We start from the raw sequence: 16665 nt of genomic DNA, 5'->3' as shown, positions 1-16665 counted from the left end.
GCAGCGTGCCCTGCCCGCCACCTGTGCGTCGGGATGAACTGCGGGCGGGTGGGCGAGCTGCCCACCCCGGAAGCCCCGCACCTCTCGCGTGCCTCTGCGCCCTGACGTGGGGGGCCTGGCCGCTTCTCCAGGGAGGCCCACACCCCCGGGGATGGGCCAGGATGTCCCCGCCCCGCTCCCAACCCCGCGCCGAAACGTGGGACCACTCGCTGCTCCTTCAACTCTTTTATGTGTTTCAAGTTCTCCATAATTAAAACCGGGGGGAACTGTACCACACTTAAAACCCATCTTCCTCTGTTGAACTCAGTCCGACTTGAGAACACCTGAGTCCCACACCCTGGAGACTCCTCCAGATACTGTCCTCAAATCACAAGGCCCTGCCTGACATCATCTGGCTACAAGACACCAGTCTCAGGCTGTTTTGATTCCAGGGTCAAAATAAATACGCAACGTTTAACCCAGCTCATGGGTTGCAGCAGATTACAAGTTCGCGACGCTCCATCAGGGCCAGGGATGCTCAGCACGGTCATCTTTACGGGCCTGAGCCCACCCACCGGGGACCACCCGTCGGCGCTGCGCTTGTGGGCAGCTCAGGAGACAGAGCCAGCGGGCAGGCCGACACGCGGGCGCGCGTCCTCGCACCCCGCAGGGCCACTCTGCCCAGCGCGCCACAAAGGTATCACCAAGCTGAACACAAGAAAGCACCGTCAGCAACTCACTTCCACGAGCTCACGCAGCTCCTGCCGTCCCTGCGTGTGCATCTCCTCTTGTCCTGGCATCACCAGGCGAACATGCGGGGCAGCCCTGTCCCTGCCTTGCACCCCACCTGTCTGCAGCTCCCAGAGAGTCACCCCAGGGCCACACACCCCTGAGGAGAAAGGCCTGGCCCCTCGCAGGAAATGCACGACACACACGCGCGCACGCACGCACGCACACACACCCCGGTGTGCATCTGCAAAACCGGGTATGGGTATTCCCAGCCTTCAAGCAGGGTGGGATCTGCCCTCCAGCTATTAATTATACTCTCCACCTGCTGGTAAGGTCGTAAATTCAGAACTTCACCAAGCATTTTCCTTTATTCACTAAAAATTTTTTATAAACAGTGTCAAACATGCCCCAAAGGGAGAGAGGCGTCGGCCCTCCTTCCGTCTTTTCTCCTATTCTCCTGTTACTTCAGCGTCCCTCACCCCCAGCATGTCCTCACGCTGCACGCCTGCAGCTGCAGCCCTGAGCCCCAGAATGGCTGTGGTCCTCGCAGGCTCTCCGCCTGGTGTGGACGGTGATGGCCGGGGCTCCCGAGCGGCTGCGTCCCTGCCTCATCTCGGCCGGGGTGATGTTTGCCTCACACTGAGCCCAGGGAGACGAGAAGAGTGGGAGCTGCAATCAGTCCTGGAGAAAAATGACCGCACGTTCCCGGGACCGGAAAGAGCAGAATAATTGTAATGCCAGTGGGAGTTCTGGAGCATCCAAGCCACCACGCATCCGTGTCAAGAAACAAGCCGGGCCGCCAGCTCGCCCTGGCTGCCAGGCAGGGAGCACTCCACGGCAGCCCCCTGGGAAGAGGCCCCCAGATCCCACAGGCAGAGAGAAAGCGCCCAGTACAAGTCGTGTCCTGCCAGACACACTGAAAAGAGACGGTACCCAAAACCTGAGTCAGGAGTTCCAGAAGCATGAAAAAGAGGGAGAAAAGGCAGTAAGGAAAAAGAACATTTCCCTGAGATGAAGATTAAGTGGGCAAGAAAGTGAAAGAGGACCTAGACCCAGGCATTTCCCAGTAAAATCCCTGAGCTAGAACCAACAAGCTTCCAGGCAAAACAACAACAGACTTATAACGGGGGGAAAAAAGAAAACCACCTACAACCCTGGCGAAGCACCCACCAAGCCAGAGAAACCTGTGATTCCTGTTCCAGCTAAGGCCCAGGCCGCCAGGGAAAGGGAAAGGGAAAGGTCTTCCGAGTGCCCACCACCCGTGCGCCAGACGCAGGAGAAAAACATCCCCTAACAGCCAAGCAGCAAACTCCCAGAACCAAGACCCCAAGACAAGCCAGGAGAGGCAGAGCGGGCGCCAAGCGGGTGAGACGGAGCCGACGGTGAGGAGGGGCTGTAGGGGCCGCACTGGGCAGAGTGAGGGGATCCCACAGGAACCAGGTGGCCCCGGAGGGAGCAGGGAGGACTGGGAGCCCTCAGGAGGCCCAGACGTCCCGACTGGGGAGGCGCAGGCATCTTGTTCCCACGACTGTGGGTCTGATCAGAGAGCAGGGCGAGGGACGGAAACCGTTCACCCACTCACCGGTGCCAGTGAGCAGCCATGAGGGTTTGGGCCCAGCAATCCAGCCCAACACAGAGAGGCCCACGGAGTGGGGCTCGGGGCTCAGGGTGCGGGGCACAGAAGGAGGCGGGAGGAGGGGGGTTCCATGCGGGTGGCCGGGGGGCCAAGTCCCACACAGGTACAAGGAAAAGAATCGGGGCAGATCGTCATCTGTCCAGACAAAGACAGCAGATAAGAACTGTAGCCCATTTTAACATGCGCTAAAATGCATTAAGAAAATGATGCAGGATACGAACGAATAACCAAAATCAGAACTAGAAAAAAGAAGTGAGGAAAGAAGTAGAAACTATAAAAAATCATTTCAGAAACGAAGATGGAACTAGAAGGAGCCCAAGAGCAAACAAGACAACGGACACAGAAACCACGAAGAGGAAGAGACTGGAAACTCAACGGAGACACTCCTGGGGAAAACGACAGAGAAGACCTAACACGTGGGCCATGGGAGCAGGAAGGAGATGCGAAGAAAATCAAAGCAAGGGAAGAGACGGCGAAAAGACTACAATTCTAGAAAACTTCCTTGAAATTAAAAAAAAAAAAAAAAAAGATGTGCAGCTTCTTATTTAAAGATACCTTATACATTGTATGGCATTGATGGTATAGTGGTGAGCGTAGCTGCCTTCCAAAGATACCTTAGCTAAGAGAACGCTGCCCTGTAATAATCAATGTTACAACCATATGCCAGACTTTAAGAAGGGAAAAAAATGTCCTTTTGGCACCTAGAGCAAAACAGCCGGTGACTAATAAGAGAAAGAAAATTAGATTATCGTCAGACTTGATGCTTAAGGCCAGGAGAAAATGGACACATATTTGAGAGGCTCAAGAAAAGAAAATGTGAGTCAGGGATTTTTTTATCTAGCAAAAACAACTTTCATTGCGCAGTGTACAGACTGTTACCAACAAGCAAGAACTCAGGGGATACTGTTCCCATGAACCCTTCCTGAGAAACCAATTAGAGAACCAGCGTGGCAGAAAGAGACTGAATGCAGTCACCGGTGGACTGAGGGTGAGGAGAGGCCGGCTTTGCAGGCCCCCAGCCTCGCCCGCCCCGGCGACACAGAGAGCACAGCTACAGGGAAAACGGGTGGAGAAAGCACGTGTGAAAATATTTAAGCTGCTTTCAAAAATCACACAGGTGGTCACGTATTACTACCGTTATTTTGGGGGTGCTGCTTGTGACACAGGATAAAGCAAGTGAGTGATCTTGGGATATTTGAATTCTATCGGCTCCCATCCTGGAGAATCAGGATTCTCAGTAGGGAAGAAGGGAGACACAGGCATAAAGCAGACAGAACGTCAAGAAGGGTTCAGTAAAACCCTATAACCCTGAATCTGATCGGGTACAACAGTATGAACTCATGAGGCACTGCCTGTCTCCGAGATATAATTATTATACTCATTTTAAATCAGAGCTCTGTTCAAGGAAAGGGCCAACGGCCAGCGGCCAGCCCAGGAGGGACGAGCCCCTGGCCCAGACTGGTGCTGTGAACACCAGGCTCCACGGAGAACTGGCCAGGGCACCTGGTCCCAGCAGACAGCAGGAGGCATCAGGACGGGAGGTCACACCCGAGGACGTGGGAGTAGCTCCCACTAGAGTGCGACAAGAAACAGAATTCATTTTATTGATAGAAGGAAAGAAGCAACACTTACTCTACCTTTCACAGCTGAATTCTACCACTGGGTGACCAGATACTAACGAGGGGAAGTGTCTGTTTATAGTTTATGGCTGACAAGTGAAAAAGAAAGGACAGAGTTAGAACACCACCGTTTAGTGACCCTTAAAGCGTTAATGAATGCGGGACAGAGAATGTCAATGGCTGCCAAGTGTGCTAATTCTGCAAAAGAAAGAAATAGCCCGACAGCGCTTAGGGTCTTGCGAGGGAAGCAAGCCCGAGTCTGAGCCGGGGTTCCCTGTGGGAGCCCAGGAGCGGCCGCCCGGCACACACGGAGCCACTCCAGACGGCAGGGATGCTCCAGGGCCACAGAAGAGTCGGACGGGGGGCAGCCTGCAGTTAAAGGAAACTTAAACACATATCAGATTTAAAGAAAATTGGCAGACTAAACCGTGATGGCTAGGACGCTCATCTGGGTGATCAAACGATAAAGAAATGGAAGAAGCGGTGACCACAGAGGTCAGGACAGAGGCTACTTTCGGAGGATGGAGGAGGTGGCTGGGACAGGAAAAGCAAAGACCCATTTCTTGACCTGGTTGGTGGTTACAAAGGTGTTTGCTTTCTAGCAATAAAACAGAGGGGAGAGATGCGGGAAGAACAGCCAGATGAAAAAAGCAAACCGAAAGGAAAGGCTGCACTAAGACAGGCAAGAGTGGACTCACAATTACATTCAAGTGCTCACAGGGGTGCAGGCACGCGTGACGGGAGCGCAGGGTGGGCACGGGCAGAGGGCAGGCCGGCAGGGTCCTTACCTGGGGGGTAGACCAGGGCCACGTGGGCCCCGGTGGTCAGCCTGGCCTTCTCCATCAGAGCAGCGGCCACTCTCTCAGCCTTTTTGTGCAGCTGGATGCAGGTGGTGGTGCTGGTGACTGTGCCCTAGGAAAGCAACCGTGGGCGCTGCTGAGCGGGGGGCGGGGGACGGCCCGTGGACACTCCGCGCACAGCCCGTGTCTGAGCCCCTGTGGTCAGGAACCGGGACAGGTGCCACCCCAGACCCGTCTGCAGTCTTCTCAGAGCCTGGTCGCCCACCACAGTCAAAGACTTGGCGATTGAAGAAAACCCTTTTGGCCATTATGATAAAATATTTTAAATGTAACAGTATTACAAAGAATAACGTAATAAATATCCAGCTTTTCATTATCTAGTATTTTGCTACGTTGTTTCAATGTCTCTTTTATAAAATAAATCATCACCACTCTACATACACCCCCAATTCCATCCTCTCCCTCCCTAAAAGCAACCCTTATCCTGAATATAAACACACATAGGTAAATGATAAACAATAAATACACACTCCTAAACTGAACCCTGATGCATGTTCAGGCACCCCATCCACCAGGTCCCGGGGCCTGGGTCGCCGCAGGCTGCTCTTTCAGGGAGCCTGGGCGGACGAGTGGCTGGCGGGGCGCCCTGCACCTGGGTCTCTGCGGAGGAGAGCTGGGCCAGGGGCCAGCTCCGAGCTAACCCTCCCTCCCCCTGCAGACCCGAGTCAGGCCTCACAGCTCTCTCGGCCCTTCTCAGGAGAAGTAGGGCGCCACTCGGCCTAACCACCACCAGCCTCCAGGACAGCCCGGTGCAGCCTCCAAACCCCTCACTGCTCCTCGGCCGGGGCCCCACCACGCAGGCCCGGGGGCTTTGCACAGCGAGTCAGACTCTCCTCACACCCAAGCCGAGGTACAGAGCGCCATGCCGGGCACGCGCCGGGAGCCCAAAGGCCCGGAGCCCTGCCAGTCCCCAAGGCTAGGGGCCACCTCGTGCCAGGGACACCACCTGCCAGGCACAGGCCTCCTCCCGGGTCGAAGGCCGGCATGTCCTTGGAGACCTAAGGACAATTCAAACCTGAGAAGGTTGACAAGCCAAAAGAAGTGCAAAAACTTACAAGTTTTTGGAATGCACCTGGAGAAGGCCAGGTGGTCTTCTGTTGGTTCCTCCTGAGCTCTGAGTTTTAAAGACGATGATGGGGTCTTCTGGGCTGACCGTGCTCCTGGTGGCTTCTCTGGACACGCCCACCCACAGCCCCTTCCTCCCTGGGAAGCGCCCCATCCGCACAGGCGCTCAGCCCCCACACAGGCCACCCTCGATCCCGCGGGCCTGCCTCTGACCACCCCCTCACATGCGTCCACGTCCCCACGTCCTCTTCTCTGAATGGTCATCTCTCACCTGGACCACGGCCCCCTGGCCCGCTGCTCCCGCCCTTGCCCTCTTACAATCCAGAGGAATCGCTCAGAATCACGGGCCCCGTCACACCCCTCACAGCTCACGCCTGGGGTCAGCCCAGTGCCCCGGCCTCGCCGCCTCACAGCCCCGGCTGCACTGATTTTCAGCTTCTCACCATCAGCTGACTTTATCCTGGTCAACTGTTACTTATTGGCTTTAGAATTCCATCAGCCATAAAACAAATGTCTACTGAACGCCTTCCAGATCTGCAGATACACGTGAACCAGGACCACAGCACTGCTCCTGAGCATTGGTTTTCTAGCAGGAAGACTTAGTTCACCGTCTGGCGAACAGGGGCCTTTTTTGTCTTCTTTAACACTGCGTATGTAGCAGGCATCAATCAATATTTCTGAATGAAGGAACAGTGGCCAGTAACGAGCAGTACTGAAAGCCAGGCTGGTGTTTCTCTTCGTTTTTTTTTTTTGGCTGCACCATGCGGCATGCACGATCTTAGTTCCCCAGCCAGGGATTGAACCTGGGCCCCCTGCATTGGGAGTGCAGAGACTTAACCACTGGACCACCAGGCAAGTCCCAAGGCCAGTGTTTCTAAGACGTCAGAGCGCAAGCGTCCTCGTGGGCCCGGGAGCGCCTGACAGCGAGTCATGCAGGGTTTTCATTGTTATTTTTCATGTTTTCATAGTTTGTCTACTGGCCCGCAACTTACAGTTTCTCCTTTATACCCTAGAAGCTCCTGGTATCGTGTAACGCCCACTGAAAGGCACCCAGGATCAGGGCACCAAGCAGTATTTGTCATGTTAAAGCTATCAACAAATGTAGAGAGTCTAAATTCTTAATTTTTACAAAATAAACATTTCCTTTTAGTTCACTTAGGAGTATTTACATGCATACTATTCATAATCAAAAGACAAGGTAATGAGAATTTTCCTGTTAAATATAAAAGCCACAGAAAGGCAACTGTGTGGCTTGTGTGGAAGCTGAGGCTTCCAGAGAGAGAAGCACGCCAGCCGGGGCCTGGGTGCCAAGGCTCGCTGCTCTCCAAACGTGAGGCCTCGAGCCTGAGCACCACGGCTGGAGACAGCCCGCGGGCCCTCACCTACGCGGGCAGCGCGTGGCCTCCAGGAGCGGGCGGCCTCACCTTGGCATTCAGCAGCAGGAAGAGCAGGTGCTCGGGCGTGCTGTGGGCCCGCCACTGCAGCACATCGGGCAGGAACAGCAACTGCGGGGTGCGGGGAGGGCGCTCAGCCCTGGCGGCGCCCCACCTGCCAGGGAGGCACCCCCCCCCACCGCCCGCCCTCCGCCCTTACCTTCCTCGCCTGGTCACTGTCCTCCAGGTGAGACAGCTCCCTCCCCGAGGCCTGGGCGATTCTCCTCCCAGCGACCAGATTCCCAACGATCATGGAGGCTGGTCCGACCTCTAGAAAACGAGGGGGGGTCGTGCGTGAGAGGTGGGTGACGTCTGATAGGCAATCATCACACAACTTTTTATTTGAACAGGCAGGCATTTAATTCTTCACTATGATACAGGTGTTCGGGAAACCAGCTACAAGGGTTATGCTAAGTGACAAACAGAATCTCTCTCTTACAAACAAGCCAGATGAAGACATTCACCACACGGCAGATGCCCTGGGGAGATATGATGAGACCTCAGCCACAGCTTAAAGTATTTACCTCATTGTTTTACTGGCTGTGTTTCATTGTATGGTATTTTATGTATTTAATAATCAGCAAAGGTTAGCATTTACTAAAAATTTACATAACCAAAGGAATGAAAAACTGTACGTAAGAGTTAAACCAGGGAAGGGAAGTTGACCGTTTGTCGGGGCTCCCAGGTCCCGTCAACCCGGTGACTGTGGCTGATGACAGAGCCGAGTAGCGGCACGCGCAGCGCCCACAGCCCCCGTGGCCTCGGCGTGGCCGGCCGCCCCACGGCACAATGGCGGCCACGGCGGTGCTTTAGATTCCGGCTCCAGGGCTGCTCTTGGGCATCAGTTCCGCCCCCAGGGAGCAGCCTCCACAGCTCAGACGCCAGGCCTGAATCCAGTCCCAGGGTGGGTGCTAACCGGCGGGGGGAACCCCCATGCTGGGGACGTGGGGCGGTGCTCTCCTTCTGGGGGGGCAGGAGGTGGGGACCGACCCGGTGTGCCGTTCATTTGCTCTGGCTCTTAACCCCGACCCCAGAGACGGAGCATTCAACAGGGCTGCACCAGTTAAACACAAGCGTAGCTGCCGCAGTCTGAAGACGGAACCGACGTGTTGCGTGATGTACACTAACCTGGCTGTTTCTGGCGAGGCTTGGGAAGGTTGGTAACACACGTGTGAGGGCACATCAACACGTTACACGGGTGCAGCATCCCCTCCAGAAAGCGCTGCTTGGTTTCAGAAACGTGAATCCCTCCTAGAGGGGCCTTGGGCAAGGTGTTCGCAGGAACCAGGGCCAGACAGTACACGCCCACCTGGTGGATGCTGTCGATGGCCTGGAAGGGGGGGCATGAGACGGGGAACTGTGACCTCTGGGACGTTTTGTTAGAAGAGAAACATGGCGAGACGAGTGTGCATTTCCTATCACTTACACACACGTGCTGTGTATGTGCACAATCGAATATAAATCTGTAACTGCTCACATTAAAAAAAAGCTGTAAAAGCAGTTAAGTGACTTCCTGTGGGAGAAGCAGTGAACAGCAAGGCAGAAGCTGGACTCCTCGGAATACACCTTGCTTTCAAATTTGGAACCATGGATATATTTTACACACAAAAAACTTAAAATTTAAAAAAGCAAGCCCTAACAACTGAAAGTAAAATAAAACAAATGAACTCAACCGAAGTGGAATCAGGTTGGTGGCACAGCCCCACAGAGAGAATCTACTTAGAGTGACTTTAAACACAGGAATTTCATTAATCCAGTCCCACGGGCAAAAAGAATTGAAAAAACATCTTAAGCTGCGCTCGGAAATTTCACACTTGAGAGGTAGTGTGGAGACGGTTATTTGGAGACTGTGGTGTGTGCAGAGTGGCCTCAGGACATGAGTACTTCTGCTGGAAGTATCACCACTGCAATTTTTCATTGTGGAGAAAGATTGGTGACTTAAGAAAAAACCCTGAGGTCTTGAGCTGGAACTAGCAGCATAAACTCATGATGCAGGTAATCTTGTAAGCAGGTGGGCATCATCTCCTACTCTGCCCACTGAAAAAAGCCAGTAACATCAAGTTCCCAGACAGTGCCCAAATTCCATTTCCCCTAGAAGGCAGCGGGGCCTCAGTAGTGTCAGGTCTAGGACACAAAATGCACCACCTCCCCAGGAATCGAGCTTCCTGTTCCTGGGTGTGGCCTCAAAGAGCCCAGGAGGTGTGTCTAAAGGACTCAAGAGCCAATCTGAAGAGGCTCCCACTGACCATTGTCAAAAATATAACAACTATAGGTCTTCCCTGGTGGCGCAGTGGTTAGGAATCTGCTTGCCAATGCAGGGGACCCGAGTTCGAGCCCTGGTCTGGGAGGATCTCACATGCCGCGGAGCAACTGGGCCCGTGAGCCCCAACTACTGAGCCTGCGCGTCTGGAGCCTGTGCTCCGCAACGGGAGAGGCGGCGACAGTGAGAGGCCTGCGCACCGCGATGAAGAGTGGCCCCCGCTCGCCACAGCTGGAGAAAGCCCTCACACAGAAACGAAGACCCAACACAGCCAAAAATAAATAAATTAATTAATTAATTTAAAAAAAAATATATATATATAACAACTATAATCCACTAGTTCATAGTGAGACAAAAGCCAAAACATCTCCAGGAAGCCAGCTCAGGACCCTGAAATCAACCCTGGATCTCGCGTTCCTGCACAACCTCCAGGTCCCCCGGCGACTTCAGCGCTCTTTGTAGAAGACCCTTCCAAAGCTGCTGCGTTAACGATGAGGAAGGAACAGAATTGAAGCAGCAGCCCCATGAAGCCCTAACAAACCAGCAGACACAACATGCCACCTCCCATGAGACTGTCAGCCAGAAAATCGAGCCCGAGTCTGATCAAGCCTCAAGATCTACCCACCGACACGCAGGAAATACAGGAGACAGAGCAGCACACTGAGTGACACCGCAGAGGCACAGCCGTCAGAGCCCAGGACGGGGAGACGTGCTGGACAAACAACCTGCCTCTGTCAATAAACAAACTGCAAGAAAAATATGACAGAAGAGGAGTCTATAGATTAAAAAAGACTTAAAAACCAGGCCCCACCAAGTGCAATTTTCACCTTATTTTGATCCTGAGTTTAACACACATACTAAACATCAGATAATCCGGGAAATTTGAATAGTGACTAAATATTTAATTATATATATATATATATAATTATATATACAATTACATCCAAAAGAACAAAATACCTAGGAATAAATTTAACCAAGGAGGTGAAGGACACATGTACACTATGAGACACTGATGAAAGAAATTGAAAAAGACACAAATAAATGGAAAGATATTCTGAGTTCATGGATTGGAAGAATTAATATTGTTGAAATGTCCATACTACCCAAAGCCATCTGCAGATTTAATGCAATATCACAATACCCATGACATTTTTCACAGAACTAGAAAATACACTCCTAACATTTGTACGGAACCACAAAAGACCCTGAATTGTCAAAGCAATCTTAAGAAAGAAGTACAAAGCTAGAAGTATCATGCTTCCTGATTTCAAACATCATAGAGCTATAGTAATCAAAACAGTGTGGTATTGGCACAGAAACAGAGGTAGGTCAGTGGAACAGAACAGAGAGCCCAGGAATAATCCCACACATATGTGGTCAGTTAACTTACAACAAAGGAGACAAGAACAGACAACAGGGAAAGAGAGCCCCCTCAATGAATGGTGTTGGGAAAACTGGACATCACACACAAAACTAATTCAAAATAGATTAAAGACTTGAATGTAAGACCTGAAACCGTAAAACTCCTAGAATAAAACATAGGCTATGGTAAACTCCTTGACATCAGTCTTGGTGATGACTTTTCTGGATTTGACACCAAAAGCAAAAGCAACAAGAGCAAAAATAAACAAGTGGGACTATATCAAACTAAAAGGTTTCTGCACAGCAAAGGAAACCATCAACAAAAGGAAAGGAACCTATTGAATGGGAGAAAATATTTGCAAATAATATATCTGATAAGGGTTAAGATCCAAAATACGTAAGAAACTCATACAACTCTATAGCAAAAAGAACACCAAAAACAAAAATCAAATATTTCAATTAAAAAATGGGCAGAGGACCTGAATAGACATTTTTCCAAAGAAGACATATAAATGGCCAACAGGTATATAAAAAGATGCTAAACATCACTAATCATCAGGAAAATGCAAATCAAAACCACAATGAGATATCACCTCACACTGGTTGGAATGGCTATTATCAAAAGGACAAAAAATAACAAGTGTTGGTGAGGGTGTGGAGAAAAGGGAGCCCTCGTGCACTGTTGGTTGGAAAGTAAACTGGTGCTGCTGCCATGGAAAACAGTATGGGGGTTCCTCAAAAAACTAAAAATAGAACTACTATATGATCCACCAATTCCACTTCTGGGTATTTATTGGAAAAAACCCAAAAATGCTGGACATCCCTGGTGGCGCAGTGGTTAAGAATCCACCTGCCAATGCAGGGGCACAGGTTTGAACCCTGATCCGGGAAGATCCCACATGCCGCGGATCAACTAAGCCCGTGCGTCACAACTACTGAGCCTGCGCTCTAGAGCCCAAGAGCCACAACTACTGAGCCCACGTGCCACAACTTCTGAAGCCCACGTGCCTAGAGCCCATGCTCTGCAACCAGAGGAGCCACCGTAATGAGAAGCCTGTGCACCGCAACGAAGAGTAGCCCCCGCTTGCCGCAACTAGAGAAAGCCCACGCGCAGCAACGAAGACCCAACGCAGCCAAAAATAAATAAATAAGTAAATAAAAAAATACCAAAATGCTGACTTGAAAAAAATATATGCACCCCTCTGTTCATTGCAGTATTATTTACAATAGCCAACATACCTAAGCATCCATCAATGGATGAATGGATAAAGAAACTGTGGTATACACACACACACACACACACACACACACACACACACACACACACACAGAGGAATATTACTCAGCCATAAAAAAGAATGAAATCTTGCCATTTGCAACAACACAGATGGGCCTTGATAGCATTATGCTAAGTGAGATAAATTAGACGAAGAAAGACAAAAACATATGATCTCTTATATGTGGAATCTAAAAACAAAAACAAAAAGATGAGCTCATAGACATAGAGAACAGATTGGTGGTTGCCAGAGGTGAGGGGTGGTGGGTGGGAGAAACGGGTGAAGGCGTCAAAAGGGAGAAACTTCCAGTTATAAGGTGGTAAGTGCTGGGGGTGCCACGTACAGCATGGGACTGTAGTTAATACTGCTGTGCCGTGTGTTTCAAAGTTGCTAAGAGAGTAGATCTTAGAAGTTCTCACCACGAGAAAAAAATTCTGTAACTCTGTGTGTTGATGGACATTAACTAGACGTATTGTAGTGACTCCTTCATTATTATGTACAAAATCAAATCACTATGTGGTACACCTGAAACTAATACAGTGTTACATGGCAATTATACCTGAATAAAAATTTTATTGTTAATTTTTAAGATGTGATACTGGTACTTCTTTTTTAAAGAAAGAGACACTCAAATTTACAGGTAAATCTGTGAGTCCGGGATTTGCTTCAAAGCGCTCCCTAGGGAGAAGCGGGGAGGATGGGCAGGGCACGGCTGGGGCCTTGACTGGTCATTGCTGAAGCAGCGATGGACACACAGGGGTTGTTACACTCTTTTGTATGTTTCGTATATTAGAAATATTCCATAACAAAACATTAAAAATTTTCATTAAAAATAAACGTTGTAAATATTAGTAGAAAAACCTACGTTCTGAAGCTCAGAGCTCCCTGGCCTCCCTGACACTGGACCTTGTCTGCTCTGTACAAGTGTCCTTTCTTAGGTGGCCGGGGCCGAGCACATGCCACACAACCAACCGGAGCTGTCGGGACACCAGAGGGCTTCCCTGAAAAGCCGCCAGGACTGAAATTCACCCAAAGATTTGTACACTATTGTCCACAGTAGCCTTATTCACAATAGCCAAAAATTAACAACCCAATGTCCACCAAGGTGTGAACGGATAAGCAAAAGAACACAAGTTGGCAATAAAAAGGAATGAGCCACTGATCCACACACCACGAGGAACCACACAAACGTGATGCTGAGGGAAAGAATGCCAGACCAGGAGCCCACACTGAGATTCGTGCGCACGGACGTCCAGGGCGGGGGCAGGGCTCACCCCCGGCGACACAAAGCAGCCAGCGATTCCCCGTTAGACGGGAGCACTCTTACCTGTGGTTACCGGGGTGCGTACATTTGTCAAAACTCATCAACCTGGACACTTGAAAATGGGCTCCTTCTACATGTAAGTTACATTCAGTAAAGCTGAGTGGACATTTAGTTTGTGCTCTTTACTGCAGGCAAAGTTTACTCCCTTCCCCGCAAAAGAACTTGTTGAATCTAGTTCAGTATTTAAGGATGTAAACGTGGACGTGTAGGGAAGGACAGCGTGCAGCACGAGGGTGAGGCCGAGGGCACGTGCGTGTCGAACGGGTGTCACGAGGTGGGAAGCACGCGGAGCCCCAGCCCGGGCGCGAGGGGTTCACTGGGCTACGCTTCCAGCCTTGCTACACGTTTGAAATTCTCAAAGCACAGCGGTGGAAACACCGACGCGTGCAAGTTTGCATCTCTCACCCCGGTGGACGGCAGCTCCGCGGGGTCGCCCCTCACCTCGAGGGGCAGCCCGCGCTCAGCCAGTGCCCACCGTGTGCCCACACGCACCCACCTGCAGCACACGGCTCATCCACTGGAAGCTGTCTTCCTCTGAGGCGTCAGGCCGCTGCTCTGCCACCAGCACGATCCGGTCATCGTGCAGCACTGTCACGGAGAACACCGCGATCCTGGGGGAGGAAGGGACAGAGATGACCACCCAGCAAGGGGGGCCGGGACGCAGACGCCCCGTCCCGCCCACACGGAAGCCGCAGCAGGGCTGGAGGAAGACGCTGTCCAACAGAATTTAAAGGGAAGAAGCCACGAACCTCCTCCAATGTGGATGAAATAAGTTTCGATTCACAAAACAGAAAGGACTTCAGTGCACAGCAAACCACCAGGCACACGTTGTAAAAGAAGGTTTTCCTTAATTGCAATGTTAATCTATGTGATGTACTTCCTTATGCAAAAATCTCTGTCTAGAAGTTCTGTTAATTATCTATTTCTTAGTCCAGGCGAAATCTCTCACCACTCATCACTCTGCTCATGTCTGTGACTGACGTCAGTGGTTGTCTTTCTCATGGCTTATCGAAGAAGTTCAACATGTTCTCCTTTTCTCTGTGTTGCCTTTTTCTTCCTTTGGACTTTGAGTGGATTCTCTTTTTCTTTATGAGACAAGCATCTGTGTCCCCATCACGCCCATCCTGCTGGCACGGCTGCCAAGCTAGCTCTGGGCCCTCACAGACCTACCTTCTCTGGCTGCTCCTTTGGCTGCTGCGTGCACAGGCACGCGCATACGCAGGCACACGCATAGGCACGCACACACACAGGCACGCACACGCACACACGTGCACCCACTCTCTTTAATGCAACAAACTTTACCCAGTATTAACATTTCCTTACTTTCACACATCTTGTTTCTCTTAGTACCTCACCCAAAAGTGTTTTCACAAACATGGTCTTTTTGTGACAAAACTTCTGAACCTTACGTACCCAAGAATACTTTTACTGCAACCGCACAATTAAGCGACATCTTGGGATGAATATAAAATCTAGGTTAAAAGTTCCTCTGAAAAACTTAAAACGTTACTGCACAGTCATCCTCTCGCTCCGGCCCCTCTGCCGGGGAGTCTGACGCATCCTGGCTGGAGGCCCACCCCACAGGCCCCCTTCCTCAGGGTCCAGACATGCACCCTCCACCCTGAGTCTGCTCTCAGGATGCCAGCCCTTCTTGCTCTGCTTCCCTCTTAATTTTTCTTTTAAACTTTCTATCTCTTGACTTCTGGAGAAATTTCTTTATCTGGCTTTCCAGCGTGTCAGCTCACTCCACAGCCGCCTCTGCCCTGCGTTTACTCCATCCGTTAAACAGGCTTCTGTCGTGACGCCGCGACCTCGCCAGTGCTCAGCTCCGCCCTGGCGGAGGCACGCAGGCCACCTCTCCATCCGCGGGGGCGACCGCCCTGCACCCCCGCTAGTCGCTGGGCCAGCGTCCCCTCCAGCTGCCATCTGGTGTCAGTGGCCATGCGAGGCTCCCTAACGCACCCAGGAGCGGGCGCGGGCGACCCCGGCGTCCCCTCGGTGGACACTTGCACTCACGGTGTCTCGGTTTCTGCTGTGAGTCCTGTGCGCCCCGGCTCCAGGCTGCACGCGCCCACCAGGCCTGCCCGCCCTGCTGGTTTCTCCCGAGTGCTTATACGCGGCCGTCATCCTGACGCGGGGAAGGGCCGGCAGACCACGCTGACCTACCACTGGCAGAATTCCCTGATCGTTTCTTTAAGGTATGTTCAAAGGAAGGCTCCAGCCAGGCTCACAGGCACCCTAGTTTGAGTAACGAAAGCACTACCTTGAGAAGAATAAAATGAAGAAATGCAGTGGCTGAGTGGACCAGCTAAGAGAAGGGGCCACCTCCTCCAGGACAAAGAGCTCGGAGCTGGACGAGCTGGACAGGGTGCCCCCTCCCCGCCCCAGCCGCCCAGGGCCCAGGCCAGGGGCCCCCTTACGTGCTCTATAGACATGAGAATCTGTGAAGTGATTGCCTAACACATTCAGAGAAGGTGAACTGACTCTATCCCAGGAGAGAACGGCCTCGGGTGATTTCAGGGAAAAGGGCGCCCTCCGCTCCAGGCTGCACTCCCGAGGTTCTCGGGCAGCTGCCCAGGTGCCCTCGCCCTCACGTGCACTGTGCCCCGTGTGGCGTCTGGGCCCGGTCTCCGTGCCCAGGTCAAGGTCTGGATCTCAGCCTCTAAGGAACCACGAGCTCTGTGGACGGTGAGGACTCCAGCTCTGGCCTCCTCGCTGCAAATGTCATCCTGTTCTTTGTGACGTTCCTCTGATGAACGGGAGTGTTTAGGTTTTGTGTATTCACATCACTGGGCTTTCCTTCCACTGCAGGAGACCTCTCGAAGGTTAACTAGAGAAGGAACCTAAAGGCACGGCAAGGGGACCCGCAGCGCATCACCTGCCTCTGTAGACAAACTTCATGGGCTCCACGGCCAGTGCGGTGGCCACGATGTCGTCCGCGTTGTGTCTGCGGACCCCCACCACCATCAGCCCGTCCAGCTTGCCCACGACGAAGACCAGGTTATCCTGAAGGCAAGGATGCTGGTCGGGCCCCGGACACGTGGGCAGGCCCTGTGGCTCAGGCCCTGCTACAGAGACCCGACAGCTCAGAGACCAAGTAACTCACAGACAGGGCCAG

The 16665-nt window shown here is 52.0% G+C and overlaps 1 protein-coding gene across 23 annotated transcripts in view; it reads right to left on the bottom strand.

Moving 5' to 3' along the window:
* Positions 1-16665, bottom strand: part of DIP2A (disco interacting protein 2 homolog A) — a 92547-nt gene that overhangs the window by 13266 nt on the left and 62616 nt on the right. For 18 of the 23 annotated variants that reach the window (XR_014263417.1, XR_014263418.1, XR_014263419.1 and 15 more), the window contains 6 exons: positions 16426-16553; positions 14044-14158; positions 8450-8651; positions 7482-7591; positions 7313-7393; positions 4752-4875 (listed from right to left, as the gene is read on the bottom strand). Coding sequence is in view for 15 of the 23 variants with exons in the window: in XM_082461085.1 (XP_082317211.1) it covers positions 4752-4875; positions 7313-7393; positions 7482-7591; positions 8450-8651; positions 14044-14158; positions 16426-16553 (760 nt within the window). In the remaining 8 variants the exon portion in view is untranslated. Of the gene's footprint in view, positions 1-719; positions 1390-4751; positions 4876-7312; positions 7394-7481; positions 7592-8449; positions 8652-14043; positions 14159-14296; positions 16554-16665 lie in introns of those variants that run through there. The other 5 variants (XR_014263420.1, XR_014263421.1, XR_014263422.1 and 2 more) reach the window with 5 other exon arrangements.

Source organism: Balaenoptera physalus (genome assembly GCF_965194825.1).
Source record: "Balaenoptera physalus genome assembly, chromosome: 4".
NCBI lineage: Eukaryota > Metazoa > Chordata > Mammalia > Artiodactyla > Balaenopteridae > Balaenoptera > Balaenoptera physalus.
Note: the sequence above shows the minus strand (reverse complement) of the source record. Positions and strands in the feature narration are given on the sequence as shown.